This window comes from Amaranthus tricolor, chromosome 11 (genome assembly GCF_026212465.1).
Source record: "Amaranthus tricolor cultivar Red isolate AtriRed21 chromosome 11, ASM2621246v1, whole genome shotgun sequence".
NCBI classification, from domain to species: Eukaryota; Viridiplantae; Streptophyta; class Magnoliopsida; order Caryophyllales; family Amaranthaceae; genus Amaranthus; species Amaranthus tricolor.
In genome coordinates, this window is record NC_080057.1 from 17,877,687 (window position 1) to 17,896,171 (window position 18,485).

Sequence of the window (18,485 nt, forward strand, 5' to 3'; positions counted from 1 at the left end):
ATCATAAGAGGATCTGCGCCAATACTGATTCTTCAGTATACAGATTTATCGACCGGAGTCAGACTTCGCTGGAAAAGAAGCATTTCAATACTTAATTCCCTATCCCACGAATTATCCATTCTCTAGAGATATCTCTAGTACGAGACACTTCTAGCTCTGATATCCTCATTCTACGTTTAAATATTATTTTATATATCGAGTAAGCGACTCGCAACACCCTTAATTCAAACACTAAGCTAGTAAAAACCCATGATAAGAAAGACAGAATTCAACATCTCTAGGGAACCCAAATTTTCTAGAATCTTTTATTAAACAGCATTCGATTAAACGAAAAGAGCGGGATGATAAGAACACACAAAAGCAGAAACGTCTCATTAACAATACACCAACATTATTCAAATAACCAGCATTTTATGCAATAATCTCATTAACATTAGGCGATATACCCAAAGAAAGGAGTATTATCACAGCCAAACCTAGACTAACCCCCATAAGAGCTCTACAGACACTTATTTAAATCTTCTAGAAAGAGTCGACGGACTCTTCTATTCTAGTCTTCCCGGCGACCGGGGGCGAGGTGGGTGATGGCCTGCACAATCAGGGCTTGTTTCTCGTTGAGGAGGTCCCGTTTCCTGTTTTTCAGATTGCAAATGCGGCCCTGGAGATTTTGCATGGCTGCAGCCACATCCGCTGGATCGATGGCAGGCAGGTGCTCCCAGAACAGAGCAAGCCTTTGCTCACATGCGAGCCTCTCGGCTTCTACCAAATGGATCTGGTTATCAATTATTGCTAGCCTTTCTGAGGTAGGGATATCCATTTTTTTTCACTTAAAGTTTTTCTTCTACCTCTCTCTTTGAAAATATAGACTGAAAGAAGCTTCTATTTATAGGCCTTGGAGGTGCTTAATAATTCTCTTCGTACGGATTGGAGTACGAAAGGCCCTGCCCAAAAAACATGTGATCTGTCCTTTGTTTTTGGCGGGTACCGCCACGCGGCTTAATTCCGATCACTCCCTCAGGAAGAGGAGGTAATAATAGAACGCACATCAGAGAGTACTCCCCTTTCTTAAGAGATAGAGCACTCCTTACTCGACAGCTCAAAGCTGACCAGTACAAAAAGCATGTGATCTGTCCTTAACCTTATAATAAGCGACTACATACCTCGTTTACGTAACCTACTTGCACTATTTAGCCCTGCCTACTCTGATTGAACTCGCTTCTACTTGTCTTTTTTTTATTGGTTGATTTGTACCCGGGTACATCTGGAACTCCCCTCGCCCAATCCTCACTCGACAGCTCCGTCCTTTCTTAGGTGAGCTACGTGAGACCGAAGCTAGCTCTCTTTCTTTTCTTTCCCCGGGAAAGACGGAAAAGCCCCTTTCCAGCTCACTCTGTCAGTCCACTAAGACCGGTATAGAGTAAGTCAGTACAGCACTAGCACTAGCAATAGCTTTTTCAGTACAATGAGTCCCCTTCTCCACGACCACTCTTATTTGTTTTCATTTGGGCTTTTCAAACCATCAAGTGGGCTTTTGATTATTGCAGTTTAATACCTAAATTATATAGTTGTATCTTTATGACATTATCACCCCTTGCACTCATAAACGGATTTATTATAGATAATATATTTAGAAATGAATATCAAGATATAAAATATGATTTAGTAATCAGTCACGAAGACCTTTCAAAGGTATTGCATCTGACTATTCCAGAGAATTTATCTAAAAAAGATAGGGAACTTTGGGAAAGTAAGATTACTAGTATATTAGTTTCATATTTTACGTATATAAAACATATATGTGGCGTCTATGACGATAGCAATAAATATACCCCTGAATTATTTGATAAATTAGATTCTAAATCTAAATATGAACTCTATTGTCAAAATCTAACTAAATTCAGAGATTTGATCTCGTCTAATCAGAGCATAGAAGATATGTTGTCTCCACAGAACTGGTCTCCTGAGAACTTATCTAATCATCAGAAGTTATCTAATTATAGTCTTCATTATTAAGAAATAAGAAAAATGATTAAGTCATCAAACAGCATAGTAACAGATTTCTCTTTAAATACCCTTTTCAAGGTAGTTTTACAGCCTTCTGTGCTTGATCCACATCCTGGATTAATAATTGCAACACACAACTTCAATACTTACATAAGTATAGATGAGATAGAGCTCCTCAGTCTTGCAACAATGGATCTCTTAAACATCTTTGCTTACCCATCTGTATCTGGTTATGCTAAGTTTACAATTTCATTGAAACTTCTCCTACCTTTCGGTGAAGAGGTCTCATTTACAGCTGGTTGTGCAATTCCCTTGACATACCATGATGGTACTCTTATTCCTAAGAATCAAATCTATTCTTATCTTAAGAATCTTTATCACAGGAATGCAGAACAATACAATGGATCCCGTATTGTTAGCCTCATTATTCGCATATATATGGAGCTGGATAAAAAGCTTGAACGCACAGAACTATCAGTTGATGATAGAAAAAGGTTACTTCATTCATTGAAAGAAGTGTGTGATACAGAACCAATTTCATCTAGTAGAAAGATCAAATATAAATATAAGAAAGAAAAACATAAGCATCCTGGTTATATAACCTCTCTCAAAAGAGAGAGCAAGGAGATGAAACCATTCATGGTATCTGATCTTGAAACTCTTATGATAGAAAACGAGCATAGGCCATATGCTGCTGGTCTCATGTTGGTTCATCCTGGTCAAGACATCAAGTCTAGTCTAATTTACACATACTTCAGTGAAGACTACTCTTTATTTATAAATTCCTTTGAAGAAAGGAGTAAAAAAGTTCTTTTTGACTTGGTATTAAAGATTCAAGCTATTGTTAAAAAAGAAAAAGAAGCTAAAACAGTATATTTTCACAATTTATCTAGATTTGATGGAATTATCTTGCTTAAGCACCTTGCATGTTATCATAACTTCATGCTTAAACCACTTTTGAGAAACAATAGGCTTTACGAGATAGCAGTATATTCCAACAAGTCAGAAAGAGCTCGAACAGATGTGAGAGGAAGCTCAAATGTGAGAGGGAGCTCAAAGCAGGGAAATGTTAGAGGACAGTTCTTATTTCGCATCAGAGACTCCTTGAATCTACTTCCTGGTAAACTATCATCCCTAGCAATGAGTCTTTGTCCTTCTCTTGGCACAAAAGGATCAATCGATTATGATAATGTGACTCTATCAAATCTTGAAAGTGAGAAAGTTAACTTGATAGAATATATGAAGCAGGACATTCTTCTCCTTGGTGGTATAATGCAGAAGGCACAAGACATTTATTATCAACTCTTTCAAATGGATATAGTTTCAAGAATAACCCTTTCCTCATTAGCTCTAAGCATCTTTCGTTTGAAATATTATGATGATATGAATTGGCCAATCAACATCCCAAACATGAATCAAGACAGCTTCATAAGGAAAGCTTATTATGGTGGTCATACTGATTCATACATACCTCTTGGTGAGAATCTATACTACTATGATGTGAACTCTCTCTATCCTTATGTAATGAAGGAATTTCAAATGCCTGGTGGTGTGCCAGTCTGGCATGGAAATCTGGAGAACAAGGACTTAGATAGCATCTTTGGCTTTATAGAAGCATATGTTGAATGTCCAATAACAATCAAAAGGCCCTTTCTTCCATATCGAACCAAGGATAATACTCTTATCTTTCCAACAGGGGAATTTATAGGGGTATACTATAGTGAGGAATTGAAGCTAGCAAGAGATATTGGATACACTGTGATCCCTCTCTCTGGTTACCTTTATGAGAAGATGGATAGCCCATTCAATAACTTTGTTAGCTCACTATATTCAAGCAGAATAGAAGCAAAGAAAGCTGGAAATGAGGCATTATCATATGTTTATAAGATCCTTATGAATTCACTCTATGGAAGATTTGGAATAAATCCTAAAAGCACAACAGCTGAGCTCTGCGATCATGATCGATACATAACATTGTTTAAAATGGATTCATTTATCCATGGTGATAAGCTTAGTAATAACAAATACATTGTATCATACCATGTCAATACAGGGAATACACCAGAATCATGGAACCCACCGAAGGATATCATTCTGGAATTCCCTACTTGTCCTCCTATCTTTGTATTCCCTCTTTCCGGGTGGATATCCTTTTATTAGTTATTAGAGAAAGGGGCAACTAGTCAAGAGAAACTCGCTTCTACCTTACCGTCTTCAACTCTTTGGGCGAAGGTCAGCTTTAATCGACCTCAGGTTCAGCTAAAGAAGATCCCGTCAAAAGATTTAGTCTGGAAGGCTATCTCTAGAAAGTCTTACCTCGTTTCCAGCTCTGCTTGCGGCATCGTCCCACACAGAAAGAAATGCCTTAGAATAGAATCAGCAATTCCCATCCTCTCTCTTCTTCTCTTACAACCAAGTAAATCAGAGCGCCCTTTTCAATATTGAATTCAATTCTCTGATTGAAGCAGACGACAGCACGATCAGGTAATTGACTGAAAGCAGAGGGACGGAGAGGAATTGAATCTTCCCTCTTCGTAGTATTCCATGCTGCAGCCAATTATCCAACCCTGGAATTAGCACCGGATCATTTGGAGACGACTGCACCGGACGTACAAAATAGGGTCAGAGGAGGACCCCACGGTTACTGTAGAGCCAGTAGTGGGGGTCTTTCCTCAGATTGATTATTTCTTAAATACGAAAAGTCTGGTGCCCCGCTCGCCATTCATTGAGAGCAAGCTCTGACTATCAGTTCTCACTCAATCCAAGAGCTAAAACGAAGCATTCATTTCATCTTCTTCCTGTAGCGCATCCGGCTTTCCATCATATCGCTTTACATGGGTAAACTACGAAGAAAGCACTTGGTCCTTGTTGACCCCTCAATAGAATGGCTGGACTTGGCACTGAATTACTCCTCCCCTCTGCTGATTAAGTTAAGATCCTCAAAAGAACGCTCTAGGGGGCCCCTACGTGACTAAAGGTTCGTTTCTACTCCGCTTTCGACTCTTCCACTGGTTGGTGACCTGGGGTGAAGAAGCATCGCAAGACCCTCTTTTTTTTCATTTTGAAAAATCTAATAAGTAGAATCAGAGCACTGATCCGCCTGTGAAAGAAAGCTTTCGTCGATCGCTTGAAAGAAGTAAGTTCTATCTTTAGAAATTGAGATTTGGTTGGTCTTCCATCTACTAAGGTAGAAATCCCTAATGGAATCGCCTTAAATTAAATAAAGCATTTCATCTTACTCTATCTCTATCCTGATAGCCAGTTTAGCAAAGCCTCTGAACGATGTAAATCCACCGCTAAGACGACCCCGCTCTCTACCGCAGGTTATATTTGCACGTGTTGGGTACTATCACGCTCAATTTCTGCCATTCCCTTCTTCGTGTAACAGATGTGCCTTGCTCTTCCTTCGTTTTCGTGGGCGGTTTAGCGCGGACATAGAACCTATAGTCGACATCATCCGTTATCGGCTGCCCATTGGAGGAACAGGAAGAAGCCACCGTATCTGATCCCTAACTCCAACTCCATAAAAGAAGAAGTCGTAGGGACTCCGTTCACGGGCACCTCTTCGGGTTAATAACCAAATCCTCGTCTTAGAGCTAGAGCTATGGAGTGTGAAAGACAAAGTATAGTTGTAAGTTGGAGTTCCTCTGAGCACACAAGAAAGAGTGCCGCCCGGGCTTTCGGTTTCGTTAGCATCATGCGACAGGTAGTACTTCCGTCGCCTCCGATACCAGGCCATAAAGTGTTGGAGGGGAGGCACGGGATCCCGGGGAGAGTATAAGTGTTTGCTAGCGGCCCCAATCAATGCCCAAGGGCAGAAGCGCTGTGCGATAAAACCATACATTATTCCATTCCGACCTAGATTACTCCTCTGCGATGCTACTAGTCCTTTCTTCTTACAGTGATGAGAGTTCAGTCATTCGAAGCTCCGTCCGCTCCTGATCCCGATGCCGCTTTTGACTTTAGTTCCCAGGTTGTTTCGGAAGTCCATCCCACTGCTAGCCCAAAGCAGTAGTCTTTAGTCTTTCTTTGAAACCAGTTTTTTTCACTCACTTCAATCTTGGTTACGGATTCATTTCATTAATCTAATAGGGCGAGCTAAAGGCCTTCGTTCCTCGGATTGGGAAAAGAGATCGGGATTGAAGCACCTTTATCTTGGTCGGGGCCTGCCACTCAGTGATAGCACGGACCTTCTCCTTGTCCATGCGTATAGTTCCAGCCCTTATACAGTGGCCGAGGAACATCATTTCGTGCTGCGCGAATGAGGAGAGAAGTTAATATGAAAGTCTCACAAGAAGGATGGAATCGTGGAATTGATTGTTCCTTAAGCTAAGGTAACTCCAGGATACAGGGACGAAGTGGCCTACTAGGGTTTTCTTAGGACTCTAAGAATAAGAAGAGCTTATTCATTCCACTTTCCTTTTTCCTTGAAAGGAAGAGTTTTTTTAGATCAATGAAGGAGAAGGAAGAGGGCACAGGAGATTCGATTCAGTCAGCTTGGTTCTTGACTTTGCCATTTTAAAAGAACTATTCAAGTGAAGTGCAAGATCCATGACCCGACCGCTTAGCCTATGTAGGGGGAAGATCATACCGGAATGAAATTCTGCCTTTAAAGAAGGACTTTCAGGTAAGCATGCATAGCTTGATGGGAAAGATAATAGAAGGAGTAGGTTATCTTATAGTATCAGTATCCCTCTATCCATCTGTCTTGCATTGCTTTGCTTCACTGGAGCTTACCTTTGTTTGTGAATTCTCATATGAAATCTGGAGCTCTCTTTTGTGTTGGTTAGGAATTCAGAGGACTGCAGGGGATTGGCAGGGTGTTCTGCAATCTGCTCACTGTCAATCCAACTCATCAGCAAGCTGTATTTTCATAATGTGCATTTCAATTGCAGTTTACTTCATTTGGAGGGAGAGGAATGCTAGGAAGTTCCAGCAAGTGAAAATGAAGCCTGATGAGATTGTGAGAAAGATCAAAACTGTTATTTACTCAAGGTGTTTTCAAGTTAGGAAATTAGCTTGTAAAGTACCTTAGATGATGTCTTCTGTGTTTTGGCCTGTTTTGTGCCTCTTGTTGCTGGTTGTTTGTATAACCTTAATTGGTTATCAAAGAAGAGACAACTGCCTTCAGGAAGCCACTTTCCCTTCGGTAGTAGCTCTATCTGCTCCTTAGTCGTAGCAGTTAGGGTAGCGGCTCTTGCTAGTTCAATCTGTTAGTAGCTCGGTTAGTAGCTTCAGTTAGAGCTGTCTGTTAGTTCCGATCCTCTCTTTCCGGCTTAGCCTACCGCTCCGTGGGCTTCTATCCCCCTGGTCGTCTTCAAAGGATCTCTCAAGAGTGAAAATATCTCTCCCCTTCTTCTGGCATCACAGCCTATTCTATTCTCTACTCTCTACCAGCTTCTGAAACAAGTTCTACTGCCAAGCTAGTGGGATCGATCTCTTCTACTATTGTCTTTCCTTTGAATCTTGATAACCTTACCCCGGAACAAATTAAGCTTCCCTGGTCCCGACATGACTGACTGGGCGAGGAAGAACAGCGGAGGCAACCTCCACTCGGATCAACTACCTTTACTTTAGAGATGGGAAAGGAGTAAGAACTGATAGCCATTTCCCCTGAGCCAGGCGAGGATGAAATTCATGCCTTTAGAATACCAAGAGTAATACCATCCAGAACTGTGCAATTCAGTAATCACATTAGAAGTTAAAAATTCCATAAAATCTCTTGTCTCAACATCTGCAACAACATTACCATTAATTCTATCTCCGGAATAAAGAATAGAATGAAAATCTCCTATCATAACCCAATCATCACATGAATGTCCAACCAGTTGACATTTCTGACAAGGAGTCCAATCGTACCAAACTTCTTGCTTAAACACATTTCCCTTCCCATCTTCAATCCATATGACTTCAGGCAGGGGCACAGTAACATCCATTTCCACTAATAATCTAGCAAATGAAATTCTAGCTTTCTTCAGTTGGCACCAAATCCTTACTTATTTTATCTTCCATACTAGCCATTTTCTCTCTAAGACGGAGATTCTCCATCTTTTGGGAAGAGAGTTTCTGTTTCATGCTAAAGAAAATCTCTTTTCCTGCGTTATCTAGACTTTCTAAGTCAAACACTACCTTAGGAGTACTACCCACCCATTTACCACCGGTCCTCCATACAAAATCTCATTTCTATCATTCATAGAGTCAAATAGGATCAGAAAAAAACCATCATTATGCAGAAAAACCCGAGGTTTCTTCACATTGTTCCACTCAGTACCAATGAATCGCAAAACAGCACCAATTGAAGGGTTGTCACCCACAATGTACATAATAGCAGCTCTAGACCAATATTCAGATAACTTCTCAATTTCTTATCCTAATAACTCAAGTACATTCTAGAACTTAATTCATTTATTGCTGAACTCTAAAAGTCTCATTTACTAACACTTATCATTCTTCTAAGACAGATATGCTGTTTAACGGATCAAAGAGGGTTTGCTCTATCGTTCCGTCGGTTTAAACCTCCTTATTTAGATCGAACCGGATAAAAGAGATCCTTGATCGACTATAGCATAACCGGGGGGAATGGAAGGGAATGGGGTTAAGGAGTCTTCCTTATCAGTAGATCTTGCTGCTATCGGTCCTTTTGCTAAGGTAAGAAGGAAGTAGGTAGGTTAAGTATGAGTCAAGGAAGTAGCCATCATCATGATAAAACACAGTAGGTTTACTCACAAAGTTCCAATCACGAGCAATATAACGGTGCATATTAGCAATAGTAGGAAAAACACCAACCACATAAAGCACAATAGAATTCATCCATGGCATAGCAGCTGAATCCAATTCATTCTTCAATAAACTAGCATGTGGCTTACCATCTCTTAAAACAGGGGAGACAAAATGAAGAGGCCTACCTTTAGCAGTAAGTTGAGCACCAGAAACAATAGAGGACCAAGCAACAGTCTCCGTAGCAGTAGCATTTCCAGGCGGATTTCCAGCTTGAGGGACAGGAGATTGATTAAGAGCTGATTGAATATTATCATTCATTGACTATTTGAATCCTCTGTTGCAGAGTCGAAGATGGCGGTACTGTTCCATTAGATGTAGATCCAACTATAACACCATTCGAGTTTTGCTGCATACCAGCGCGCAAAGACTCATTACCCAGCCTCAAATTCTCACGCTCAGCTGCAGAAATGTCACCAGCACGAGGATGAACTCCGGTGAAGCTCAACACCGATTGCTGCACCAAACTAGGGTTTGGGGAGACGTGAACTGATGAAACACCAGGGGGCCTCTCAGAACGCAAATTAGGGGCCACCGATTGCCGTCGCTGAGCCGCCGGCGTCGTCTTTTTCTTCTTTCCCATTGCTCAAGCAAGGCGCAAGTTAGCTAGCACCGCTTAACATGCACCCTCTAGAGAGAGAAAGTTTTCGCCCTTTTGGGATTAAAAAGCATTTCTCCTATTCAGCTTGGAGTTTACTTAACAAAAAGTTTCTGCAAACTAGGCTATAGTTTACCAGTATCATGCAAATGTCCAACACTTAGGTGCTTTCTAAGATCATCCTATATGAAAGATGCATGACATGTGTAGATAATGAATGACTTGCATGGTATGCAATCTGAACGTCCACAGAGTACGTAAGACCTAATAAGAGAAATGAGCTTAGCACAACACGATATGGGATAGAAACCGAATCCTAAAAGGAGAAAACCCATCACTGAACAATCATAGGAATAGAAGAAATAGGTTCAGACCAAGTGGCAGAACTCTCTATGAGTTGGGCTACATAAAAGATCCTATTCTAAAATGGATGTAGCTTAACTAAAGCCCAATGCAGGTTGAACTCTATGGAATCTAAGCCTCACTACCCTCTTAGAGCGTTACAAGGAATTTTGGGCCTAATGAAAAGAGTTTCAAGTTTGGGTTCAACCATAGGTGAAAGATAGCCTACACAAGCTAGGCCTAAGACAAGGTCCCATATAGATTCAGCTTAGGGCTTTGGAATAGAAGGAATAAGTGTGCACCTTGATTCACATTTCAGTCTGGAGAAATTGAAATAGAAAGGCGAGTAAAGGACTGAGCGACCCAATCTATCTGTCCTTAAGAAGTAAACTCAGAAGTGATAGATAGAAACCCAAGGGAAAAGAACAAGCTTGCGCGAACTATACAAAAGAAAGTCAAGTCTTTCCAGCATTGGCTGATTCCATGCCATCATACCAAAGATGAAATCCAACCCAGAGTCAGGGAGGGAAGTCCGGAAGAAAGGGGAAATTCCTTTGATTCTTGGTTATCTGACTAAGGGCGGATGGGGCAGGCAAAGATAGCTGCATTTCTATAGGTTCGATTAATCAATGTCGGTATCTCAGTCACAGATTGATCTTGTCCTCCCTTGGCGGATTAAGCTAAGCTTTTTTAGCTATAAGACCCCATAATACCCGATTGAACAAGAGTTGCCGTTTCGTCGAAAACTTTGAGAACTTACTTGCCCCAGCGCTCCAAACGGCTTAAACTTTATCCCACTCCATGGAACGAGATAGAGATTGTTGAGCCAATCCCGTAGATAGAAGTAGCTAGACGATTCATTTCGATTCCTGTACCTTCCGCGATATCCGATAACAACCTCACCTAAGTAGATTGCCTATGAGCATTACGTATTCAAAAAAGGTAACCAGATCTATTCACTTGGCTTTTTTCACCAGTGAATCTGGAAGTGACTCCGCTAAGGCTAAAACTTCTCCCTTCCTTTTCTAGCCCTAGACAAAAAAGAAGTCCACTAGAAAGGGATGTGTGAAAAAGAACGAACATAATATAGTGAAAGCAGAACCGGCGCTTAAGAAAGAGTAGTCAAAGTTGGCGCGTCTTTCACTTGGCTCAGGGAAGAAACTTTCCTTGAAAGAAAGGTGCATAGCCTTTTCCTAGAAAAGGATTAGGATTCGGAGTTAGGTTTGGTGTGAAATTCTCTCACCAATTCTGCACCTCTGTTCTCCCTAGTATGAAGTGAAGAGGGAAACTATCTTACATGACAAATGCTACAAATCGACCGCTATTAGATAGATAGATTCGCCACGAGGGTTGTGCCATAAGGCTTGTTCTCTCTTTCACACGGAGCGCTAACTAGAAATATCATAGAATAGACAGATCGGATCGTAACCGGGCGAAAGAGAGTTCCGACTTCTTCAAGGACTGCAAGAGCTTCGATTTAGACTGAAACAAATAAAAAGAAAGGTAGTAAGCAAGCAGGATTTTCATGTATTTCATCGAGCTAAAGTAAAGCAAGAGCGAAAAGCCACTCAACTAAAAGAGGGGCGGGGTAGTTTTCTTTGATGGAAGATGTCCTGGTGTCAGCAATGAGAGCAAATCTGGTAAGATAATGCGGGGGTTTCCGCGAAACGAGACTTTCTATGCTACGCTTTTCAATTTTCTATATTCAATTCACCGATCCATTCATTCCTGCTCCCTTCCCTTCTTGCAGGCCAATGCTTTTTCTTAAGCATTTACTTCTGAAGATGGTGTGCCTAACGCCCGTGGCCGAGTTCTTGGGGGTAGCAGCACCATAAATGCTGGATTCTACAGTAGAGCTGGTCAAGATTTTTATGCAAAGTCTGGGCTGAGTTGGGACTTCACATTGGTGAACCAACCCTACGAGTGGGTGGAGAGTGCAATTGTTTTCAGAACTGCGTTGATAACCTGGCAATCCACTATAAGAGATAGTCTACTGGAGGAAGGGCCCACCCATATAATGAATTTACTTTTGAGCATGTGTTAGGCACCAAAATAGGCGGTTCTACATTTGACAGTGCCGGCGGAAGGCATAGTGCTGCAGACCTACTAAGCAATGCAAAACCTTCAAACATAAGGGTCTCTGTTCATGCAAGTGTGGAGATAATTCTACTCGCTGCTACTTCTAATGGAAAATAGAAGGAAGAATTCCACTTAGAAATTCCATGTCTTAAGCATGAGGAATATCCACCTATCCCGGGGATTTGAGTCTACCGCCTAAACTAAAGCCTTTAAACCTTCCCCTCTCTGTCACTAGTCTAGTCCTTATATTCTTTCTCAATAATTCCACTCCGGGGAATAAAAAAAGTGCTTCCGTTTAGCTCTTCCTTCCTGGACGGCAGGGGCTTCTACCTTTATTTAATTTAATTTAATGGGTATCATCTTCTTTATTTAGACTTACAACCATTTGCCTACGACTCTCAAGCAACCTTAGGAGCTTAGGCATGCGAGGGGGTGGTAAAAGCAGGAACAACTGGTTCAGCTAATGAACTTTTCCCCTTTTTCTTGTACCAACCAGGCAAGCTTTAGCTTGTTTGCTTGGTGCGACGCAGGAAAGAAGAAGGAAGAGAACAAGGCATAGGCTTAAAAAAACCACGTGAAGGAAATGCTTTAATCAACGATAGGCCGTAAGGAAGAGGATTGGAGGACTTGAAGGTAAAGGCAGCAAGGTTTAGCGAAGCCATCAACCTTCGCGACTTATTTAGATTTAGGGGCCGGATTGAGCCATTTAATATCTTCATTTAGAACTATATTATATCCGATAGTTCGTATCCCCCTTCAACCGGCTTCAAAACTAACTATTCTGCTGACGATTTTAGCCTTTCTATATCACCCCGAATGGAGTACTTAAGTTGAACCGGGCGGAAATCTCCTTTAGAAGGGTCTGTTTGAGAACTTCACAACTTCACTCTAGGGCGATTCCAACCTCGAACATCGGTTTTCTAGCTGCCCAATCTATATGGAATTGGGCTAGGCCAGCTACTCTCTGCCCGCGTTGGCCCATTGATCCCGAGCTTACGCCCCGCCTATTCGCTAAGGCCCGCCTAAGATCTCTTTATCTGAGGCCCCTCGCCTTCCATTCCGAACCGTAACTGAATCCATATTCCGACCCCCGTCGCCCGTCAATCGGGCTCAAGTCCAACTCTTCTTCTTTCTATTCTCTGTGGAGAAGGGAACCCTAAAAACCAGATACCAGGATATGAGTCCTGTAATCAGCGAGACGACCGTTGATCTTCTTTAAATAGGCTAGAATCATCGTTCTAACGAGACTTTGCCACCCTACCCTCTAATGTGAATGTCCCCACCCGGAAGGGGATCGGGTTTCCTCTCTTTATTCAATAAAACAGTGGCCAATCTAGCGAAATCATCAATAGGTCGAAGACCTGCCCCTTAAGAGAAGATCTATATATCAAAGATCTTAAAATCCCTCTACAACGGGAAAGCCTCTATACCCTAAAACCAGTATCGTCTAACTGGAAAAGTAGCTACTTTGAAAGAGTTTCACCGCCGAAGTGGACCTCATCTGAAGTGGGATCAACATGGGATTTCATGGATTGACCTATATACATATCGTCAAATATCCCCACCTCGTCATTTATCATATGAGGCAAAAAAATTTCATTTTGAAATAAGGTAATTGCCAGCGGGAAATGCCAGAATAGAGGTAAAAAGAAAGGTATGTAGTCGCTTAAGCGAAGCTTATGGAAGGTCTTGGCATTAGAAATTTATTACTGTGGAACAAGGCAGCAGTGGGGAAGCTTGTTTGGCACATTGCTATGAAGCAGGATTCTTTATGGGTCAAGTGGGTGCATGAGAGGTATGTGAAGGCCAAGAACTGGTGGGATTATGAGCCCACTTCAAATGCCAGTTGGGTGCTGAAACATCTGAGCAAGGTGAAAAAGACCCTGAAGCTTCACCAGGTTCACACTTGGCCTCCAAACAAGCCATACTCTATTCAGACAGTGTATCACAACATAATACTCAGGTAAATTGGGCAAAGGCTGTGTGGAACAGAGGAACAATTCCCAAGCATAGATTTCTACTTTGGCTTGCAATTCAAGAGAGGCTTAAAACTAAAGATAGGTTGCATCAGGTTGGGGCCTGCAATGATGCTCAGTGTCTTCTTTGTGGTCAAGCAACTGGGAGCCATAACCATTTCTTTTCGACTTGCCCTTTCATTTCAGTAGTAAGTGTCTGCTTTTGATCCAGAATTGGCTGCACATTCCTTGCTGCAACAGAAATTGGAAGCAATATACAAGATGGGTTCTGAAATCTCGATTAACCCGGGCCAGAAAGAGGGTGGTTCTTGCAGCACTTGCACATTTGGTTTATGAAATCTGGAGAAATAAAAATAATAGCTACAGGCAGCAAAGTGTCCATACTGTACAACACACAATAGATCAGATTTGTTATAATGTAAAGAGTAGAGCAATAAGTACAATGAGGAAGAAAATAGCTATAGCTGATAAAAATTGGATTAACAGGTTGTAACTAGTCTAGGTGCTTTGTGTTTTTGAATTGTTGTAGCTGGTTTCTCTGTTCTTTTTAATGGCTTTGGCTTGGATTAAAGACCCTACTGAAGCAAGAGCAATAGGATTCTTCTACATTGTCCAAATCATCAAGCAATTCCAGAAAATGTCTGATTTTACTATCTTCCATATAGGAAGAACTACTGTCATAATTCCAGAAGTAATGATAGGTTACTTTCAAGAAGGGATCCAGAATACTGAATCAATCCAAGAGTATCTAACTCAAGTCGAGTCTGGATATTTCTTATCCCCAGCACAAAATAAAGTAGTAGGAGACTACGGTCTAAGGTAGGAAACGAAATAGATCTGTGCTGAGCCTGATCTAAGGAAGGAGGATTGAGATTAGCAATCTCTGTAAAGCCAGAAGCTGAGGAGTGCCGGAGGGTCCTGTTCCGACTAAGTTCAGGTATTGGTCAAACCTCTCTATCTATGTTTATGTTTGCGGAGCATGGTGGGCTTATAAGCAGAGAAAAGAATTTCTTTATGACATAAGTAGTAGAATTGTGATAGCTAGTACCGATAAAAGTCATTAATATTATTCAAGCGAAGTGAATTTATGTTAATCTTGTTTTCAACCATCTGTTTATTGTATCTTTTCATATATTGCACATCATAAAGAAGTTTAACATCACCTTGTACAGTTTTGATGGCAATGATACCTTTGCCTTCCACTTGCATTTGCTTGTTGTCGCCTAGCCGAACTTCTCCTTTCTGTGTCCCATCAAGCTTCTTGAACAATGACTTTTCTCCGGACATATGATTGGAGCATCCGCTATCTAAAAACCACACTCCATTGCCACGAATTTCATCTTCAATTTGTGAATGAGCCATGAACAACTTGCTCTCATCTTCTGCTTTCTCAGAACAGAAGTTTGAAAGATTCCCCCTTCACTTGGAAGGCTTTTTCCTCCACTTTATCATCATAACTAAGAATTTTTTCTTCATGGGTGATGAGGGAACACATTAATTCATCAAATGTGTAAGTTGAGAAGTCTAACGACTCCTCAATTGCAGCAACTACATGCCCAGACACCCTAGACAAGTAACTTTGCACTGGCTCCTTTTCTTTATGACTCAAATTGTCAAAACTAGAGCGAAGGTATTGTAGTTTGACAGAAATTACCTTTTTATCACCAAAATGCTCATGCTTAATAATTTCCCATGCTTCTTTTGCTGTCTTAGCAGAAGAAATTCGAGGAAAGATATCGTCATCCAATGCCGACTGGATGAAAAACAAGGCCTTTGCATCCTTCTTGCGATTGTCACGCAAGGTTTGACTGGATTCTGTCGGTGGCTGCTCCGGTTCAACATACCCAGTTTCAACAATTTCCCACAATTCTTGAGACTTGAACATGGTTTGCTAATGCTCCAAAGGTGAGATTTTTCCCCGGAATAAGGGGTTGGGAGGAAGGATTTACGCCATTTCCAGCCATGAATTGTTGTTTTAATCTCTCCAATTTGAATTTGTGTTTGAAAAAAAACTGCTCAACCCTTCATTTTTTTGTGGCACTCTTTCTTACTTTACCTTCCCCCTGCTGTTGGAGAAAGGAGGACCGAAACCTGGTTCAAGAAAAAAAAGGTAGGTCACTTTTGAAGCCTAACATATTTTATATTTTTTTATGTGGGCCTAGTCGTAGTCCTACTCCGGTTAGGTATTCGGGGTACTATATAAACCTCCTATTTTATCTATTCTGATTATTCTAGTTATTTTATTCTGTATTCTCCAAAACATCAATACAATCCGTTTTCCCTCTGCCCTGTGGACGTAGCTAACACATTGTTAGTGAACCACGTAAATCTGTGTGTTTATTTGTGTTCTTTAATTGTTCGTCTCTTTACTTTCTCGCAATCCGTTATAACACCATCGATGGTGGGCTGAGAGCCTCATTCATCACATAAATAGCTATTTTACCAGGAGATGTGAGACTCTAAGTAAGATGGCCTCTTGTACGTGATCTTGTCCACGCTCAGTCTAGCCTTACTCAACACTAGATGAAAAGTGCGATGTAATGGATTCACGAAACCTCTTTCGGACTTGGCCAATGAATAATTTGTTGGGCCCAAATGGGGAGGTAGGTAAGAGTGGACCACAAATGAGCATAGCCCAATACAATCCCAAAAGCTTAAGCTAGTGGGTTGTGGTACTAGCTACATTATAAACCACTCTTCCTCTTCCTAATTCTTCCATGTGGGACTCTTTTCTTCTTCACTTCCAACTTGCCATGGTAACATTCTCAACATTTGGTATCAGAGCGGGGTTTATTAATCCTTGGTTGTGTGTATTTTGTGTGTTGTTAAAATGGATGAGAAAGCTAGTGTGCACGGAATGGTTTGTTTAAATTCCAGTAATTACTCCGTGTGGAAAACTAAGATGGAAGAGATTCTTTATGTAAAGGATTTGTATGAACCAATCTTGAATGAAACGAGACCTTCTGGTAGAGTAGATAGTGAATGGAAAAATTGGAATCGGAAAGCCGTTGGTACCATTCGACAATTTGTTGACAATAGTGTACTCCAACATATTGCCAATGACACGAATGCTTATGAATTGTGGAAGAAACTTGAGGCTATGTATGAAAGAAAGAATGCCTTGAGTAAAGCGTCATTGATGAGAAAACTTGTAAAGTTAGAGTATCATGATGGTGATAGCATAGGAGTGCACTTGAATGATTTCCAAGGTATGGTGAATCAGTTGTCTGCAATGAAGATGTCATTAGATGATGAGCTGCAGGCATTGTTACTACTTAGCTCATTGCCGGAGAGTTGGGATACACTTGTTGTGTCACTTAGCAATTCTGCTCCAGAAGGTAAGCTGACTATGGAGATGGTGAAAGCTAGTCTGTTGAATGAAGAGACTAGAAGAAAAGACATGGGTTCCTCCAACAGGTCAGAAGCAAATTATGTTGCCCAAGATGACAAGAGGGGAAGAAGCAAAAATAGAACTTCCCACAACAGAGACAGTTCCAGGGGGAGATCAAAGTCCAAAAGCAAATTCACTTGCCATTACTGCAATAAGCCAGGACACCTCAAAAAGTATTGCAGAAAGTGGAAGAGAGACAAGTCTAAAGAAAGGAAAGACAAAGGTGAATCCTCCGAGCAGCAAGCAGATGAGAAAAAGACTACAGCTGTAGCAATTGGTGAAGATTTATTGTTCATTGGTGATCAAGGTTATTTGAACCTAGACTCTGTACAATCACCAAGTTTTTTCTTTGTATCTTCCATTTTCCTGGTAGCCGTTGATTCAAAAATATCCTTCCCTTTTCTTTATCGCTTCCCACAGGCAGCAGGAGCGTCACTAAGAGTAGTGAGTCTGTCTGTCCTCTCTCCATGAGAGTGTTTCCGGGAAGAATGTTGAGGAAAGGACGAAGACACTTAGCTTTCAAAGCCTCGTTCCCTTTCCGTCCTAAAGTAAAGGGAATTTAGGGCTATCAGTTCCAAAAACCATAGCTCAATTGCGTGTTGGAACAACCGGAAAAGCGAGATTCCCTATTCCTTTGATCATGTCCGCACCTTTCAATACCAACTCGAGTGGCCTTCTCTCTCAATCAATTCCATAATCGAATCTCTGCGAAAGAAAGAATAAAATAATATATGTTTTCTTCCTCAAGCAAGGGAATCGGGAGGAATAGAAGCTTTTGACTCTTGCCCACATCCGAACTGGATCCTTTCCAGGTGCATGCAGGCAACTTGAGATCGAACTTCTACTTCGTAAACTCTGCCTCATTCGAAGCGAGGAATCAATCTATCTTTTCTGCTAGCCTTTTCCCTTTTTAGTATTAGAATCTAGCTCTTGCATCTTCATTCGATACGGGGAATCTCGCAATACTCAGAAAGGCCTGTCAGCGAGAAACTCTCTATCAATAGTAAGTGAATGCGTAAAAACCAAGTAGTCGCTCCCTGACCCATACACCTATTGTAATGTCGGTCAGCGAGGTAAAGAATCAGAATCGGAATCAAGAGTACTTTCCTAAGAAGCTAGATAGAAGAAAAAAAGAAAAACTGGAGGAAAAACCTGAAAGAGGTTACATGGTAGGCGATTGGTAAGCCGATGTTCTGACTATAGTTTCTAGTTTTAGACACTGAGAATGGCAGACTAGCGACCAGTAAAGCCGCTGGAGAAGTTTTTGAGGCAGAAGGTATTCATTGATGCACCTTTAGTTTAGCATCTACTTTTTTGC

The 18,485-nt window shown here is 41.2% G+C and overlaps 2 protein-coding genes across 2 annotated transcripts; one reads left to right on the forward strand and one right to left on the reverse strand.

Moving 5' to 3' along the window:
* Positions 1-550: 550 nt before the first annotated feature.
* Positions 551-817, reverse strand: LOC130827030 (uncharacterized). Its single transcript, XM_057692663.1, has one exon. It carries the CDS (start codon positions 815-817, stop codon positions 551-553), a length of 267 nt encoding a protein of 88 aa, XP_057548646.1.
* Positions 818-2,025: 1,208 nt separating this feature from the next.
* Positions 2,026-4,164, forward strand: LOC130826601 (DNA polymerase-like). Its single transcript, XM_057692179.1, has one exon. It carries the CDS (start codon positions 2,026-2,028, stop codon positions 4,162-4,164), a length of 2,139 nt encoding a protein of 712 aa, XP_057548162.1.
* Positions 4,165-18,485: the final 14,321 nt, after the last annotated feature.